We start from the raw sequence: 4,650 nt of genomic DNA, 5'->3' as shown, positions 1-4,650 counted from the left end.
AGCATGCTTTTCTTAAACTATTTATAGAAGCCAGCAATTGTGTCATTTCTGTGTTACTCCAGGGAATGTGCTTAGACACAAACATTCCTAGTAAGTGAGAGCCGTTCTTGGCATCAACCGGGCTTCACCATTAGGGCGATTGGGAGAGGCTTTTAATTACCCTGGAATCGGGATAACACAGCTGCCAAAGGAAGGAAGCGACTTAGATCACTCCTAAAGAAGAAAGCCAGGCCCTTGTTTAAAAGGATGAACAGCATGCAGTTCCCATCAGTGTGAAGCTTTTCTTGAATAGGCCTTCACTGTGATTATTGAGCCATGGTGGCGCAGTTGTTAGAATGCAGTCTATTGCAGGCTAATTCTGCCGACTGCCAGCAGTTCGATTCTCATCGGTTCAAGGTTGACTCAGCTTTCCATCCTTCCGAGGTCGGTAAAATGAGGACCCAGATTGCTGGGGGCAACATGCCCCAGTCTAGCATGCAACAGTCTAAGTGCTATTGTCCTTCCTTCCTTCCTTCCTTCCTTCCTTCCTTCCTTCCTTCCTTCCTTCCTTCCTTCCTTCCTTCCTTCCTTCCTTCCCAGTGCTTAGAATGCAGTATTGCAGGCTAACTCTGCCCACTGCCAGGAGTTCGATCCTGACTTGCTCAAGGTTGACTCAGCCTTCCGTCCTTCCCAGGTCGGTAAAATGAGGACCCGGATAGTTGGGGCCATAGGCTGACTCTGTAAATCACTTAGAGAGGGCTGTAAAGCGGTATATAAATCTAAGTGCTATTACTATTGCCTTGGTGGGATATGCAAATCTGAAAATGATTCTTAAGCATCATCTGGAGGGTGCTTGTCCCAGGGATTTTGACCCGGGTCCATCACAAGATAAGAGATTAAGGAGCTTCAGAGAAGTAGTAGCCAGAGATTTTGCTAGGATTTCTGAAAGCTGCTGCAATGATCACGGTTGTCTGCAAACTTAGAAAGCTGTCTGCTAACCAGATCTGTTTGAGCAAACATATCCATGAGTGGACGCAGCTGCGAAGACTCTGCAGAATGTCTGACTTTGTTCTCCTACCGCAGGGGTAGGCAACCTTGGCTCTTTTATGACTCGTGGACTTCAACTCCCAGAATTCCTCAGTCAGCATGGGAGAACTATGGCCCCTTCATGACTTGTGGACTTCAACTCCCAGAATTCCTCAGCCAGCATGGGGGAACTATGGCCCCTTCATGACTTGTGGACTTCAACTCCCAGAATTCCTGAGCCAGCATGGCTCAGCTTGGAAACCTCTCCCTTTCCCCTCAGCATGGCTGGCTCAGGAACTCTGGGAATTGAAGTCCATGAGTCATAAAAGAGCCAAGGTTGCCTACTGCTGTCCTACAGCAAGTAGATAATTAAGTGAAGCCATGGATAAACTTAAAAAAGGCAATGGCTTCGTTCTTCGGTTTCTCCAGAAACATACATTCAGACATCATATTCAATGCCTGCTTGCTTATGGCTTAGCTTGATCTCTAGATTAATCCTATATACTGGATGATCTCCAATCTGCATTGCTGCCGATTCTTTATGCTTATGGTGAAAAGTTTTAATTTGTGTGTTTGGATTTTCTTTTCCCCCAGGTGCAGATATTTGGAAGTTTTAAGACTGGTTTATATTTGCCTACTAGGTTAGTGCCTTTTATTTATTGCATTTGCATTTTATATCTTTCCTGCACGCAACGCGGCCTACAGCTCATCCTTATTTGGCAACAGTGACGGGAAAGTAACTTTACGACGAGTCCTCACAGTTAGGGTCCTTCACAGGTCTGTAAAGCCAAAGAAAGACTGAAGTAAGATCTTAAACACCGTCGCGGTTTCATTTAGAGACCACTTCACTTAACCGAGTTGCCAATCCCAATTGTGGTCACTAAACGAGCGCTATATTTGCGGGGGGGGGAGCTCTGCCTTCCCCCTCCCCATTCCCAATTTATTCCTCAGCTTATCTCGTTCTAACAACATTGGATCCGTGTCCCTCCTGGCTGGTACTGGCGGCTCGGGAGGGTACACGAGCCTGGCTTCAGGGAATTATAAACGCTTCTCTGTGGGAGGGTGTCTTCCCCACGGCCCTTAAGGAGGCGGTGGTGAGGCCCCTCCTTAAGAAGCCTTCCCTGAACCCAGATGTATTGGCCAACTATCGTCCAGTCTCCAACCTTCGCTTNGGTGTGGCCCATTGGGTGGGCATGGCTGCAGTGGTAATGGCAGACTGGGTGGGACTAAATGGCAGAGTGGGTGGGACTGGGTTCAATCAATAATTCCAACTTTGTGAGATCTTTTTTTTCCCACGAGAAGTTGAAATTGATTGATTGAACCTTTTTTTTTTTTTGCACACGGTGGTGAAAAGGTTTTATAAAACCCACCTGAAGGCCTAGGACTGGGGTGACAGCGCGTGTGCCCACAGAGAGGGCTCTGCGTGCCACCTGTAGCATGCGTGCCATAGATTAGCCACCACGGATCTAGTCCAACCCCCTGCTCAGGCAGGAAACCCTATATCATTTCAGACAAATGGCTGTCCAGTCTCTTCTTAAAAACTTCCAATGTTGGAGCATTCATTGCTTCTGGAGGCAGGTTGTTCCACTGGTTAATTGTTCTAACTGTCAGGAAGTTTCTCCTTAGTTCTAGGTTGCTTCTCTCCTTGATTAGTTTCCATCCGTTGCTTCTTGTCCTGCCTTCAGGTGCCTTGGAGAATAGCTTGACTCCCTCATCTTTGTAAGAGCCCCTGAGATATTGGAACATGGCTATCATATCCCCCTCGTCCTTCTCTTCATTAAACTAGACATACCCAATTCCAGCAACCGTTCCTTATTACGGTGAAGCGCTCTGTGGATTGTGTGCCTGACCCTATAACAGATAACTTGAGTTGGAAGGGACCTTGGGGGGAGGGGGGTATCTTACCAGAAATTGTCTTATCGGATTTTGAGGACTGACCATTTAAGTCCCTTCCTTAAAGACTCTCCTTTATGAAGGGAAGGTGCATTCTCTGAGCTTGTGGGTTGGTTTTTGAACCTTTTGGTACCAGGCTAGGTAGCATCTTCAGCGGAGTTTCGGCGGGGATGTCAGTGTCATTGTTCCTAAGGGGTTCAGGTGTGGATGTGTCAAGTGAGGGTCTTGTGATGGCTCAGGTGTGAGTCATCAATGAGAGGCTTGACTCACACTTGACCCATCACAAGACCCTCAATTGACACACCCACACCTGAAGCCCTTACAAACAGAGGAACACTGACATCCCCTAAACTTTGCGGAAGATGTTAACTAGCCTGGTAATGAAACGTTCAGAAACCAGCCCACAAGCTCGGAGAACGAACCTCCACCTTCATCCTACCCCCGAGCTACAGATATTTGCCAATATTCTGGAAGTTGAAGTCCACACATCTTAAAGTTGTTGGCATGGAGAGAGACACAGGTTTAAGGAATAGAATTAGAGTAGAGTAGAGTAGAGTAGAGTAGAGTAGAGTAGAGTAGAGTAGAGTAGAGTAGAAGAATAGAATAGGAATAGAATAGAATAGAATAGAATAGAATAGAATAGAATAGAGAATATGGAACATAGAATATAGAATAGAATACAAAATAGAATAGAATACTGTATGGAGAATAGAATAGAATAGAATAGAATAGAATAGAATAGAATAGAATAGAATAGAATAGAATAGAATAGAACAACAGAACAGAACAGAACAGAACAGAATAGAAGAAAGGGACCTTGGAGGTCTTCTAGTCCAACCCCCTGCTCAAGCAGGAAAACCTACACCATCTCAGATAGGTGAATGTCCAGTCTCTTCTTAAAAATCTCCAGTGATGGAGCGCCCACGATTTCTGGGGGCAAGCATGTTTCACTGGTTGATTGTCCTCACACTCTCAGGAAGTTTCTCCTTAATTCCAGGTTGCTTCTTAGGCCCGATCTATATCACAAGAGAGACCCAGAGATAAATGTTCCTCCTCTTTCCCCCCACCAACAAGAGGGCTGCAAACGAACCCTTGTAATCAATCGTGTAACTGTTGATTTTTATTGTGAAAAAACATCGTAAATGCAACGGAGGACAGGCTGGCCTCTTGTACAGTATGTTGACTGCATTTATCAGAGCGGTTAATATTAACTATTAGTGTCAACATGGTGTGCTGTTGAATATCTGGGTCTTTCTAGGGAGAGGGCGGTGTTTTGCTGACATTCAGGATGTCATCCTTAGGTGAAAGTGTGGGCTGCCTGTTTGTGGATGTTGGGTCTTCCCGTCTGCAGCCTGAAATTGTGGTCCGGGCCACATTTAACGGCCCTGTGTAATCTGCGAAACCGTCGTAATAAACGAGAAAGTGAGGGGCCTTGGTGCTCTCTGAGCTGGGTTGTTTTCTTGCAGACGTTTCATTGCCCATTCGGGTAATGTCATCAGTGCTACATCATCATCCTGAAGCACTGATGATGTTACCTAGTTGGGTAATGAAATGTCTACAAGAAGAAGAAAAAACCTCTTCAGCCCTGAACTACAAATCTTCTCCTTTATCAGCAGCAAGAAAGTCTTCTGCGCATTGCACGTATCTGAAGTGTAATCCGTGTCCTCCCTCTTAGGTTTTTCACCCTCAGTTGTTTGTATCTAAATCTGCCAGCCTTCAAGGTAAATCAGGTCAGGAAACAGGCCCGGCAAG

General features: G+C 45.8%; 1 protein-coding gene across 1 annotated transcript in view; it reads left to right on the top strand.

Moving 5' to 3' along the window:
- TENT4B (terminal nucleotidyltransferase 4B) overlaps positions 1-4,650 on the top strand; it is a 42,851-nt gene that overhangs the window by 18,696 nt on the left and 19,505 nt on the right. Inside the window, exon 4 of the mRNA XM_015818932.2 lies at positions 1,600-1,646. Coding sequence (XP_015674418.2) covers positions 1,600-1,646 — 47 coding nt within the window. The remainder of the gene's footprint in view (positions 1-1,599; positions 1,647-4,650) is intronic.

This window comes from Protobothrops mucrosquamatus, unplaced genomic scaffold, assembly GCF_001527695.2.
Source record: "Protobothrops mucrosquamatus isolate PMUCROS unplaced genomic scaffold, P.Mucros_1.0 scaffold_144, whole genome shotgun sequence".
Taxonomy (NCBI): domain Eukaryota; kingdom Metazoa; phylum Chordata; class Lepidosauria; order Squamata; family Viperidae; genus Protobothrops; species Protobothrops mucrosquamatus.
The sequence above is the reverse complement of the archived record's forward strand: the minus strand, read 5'-3'. Positions and strand labels throughout refer to the sequence as shown.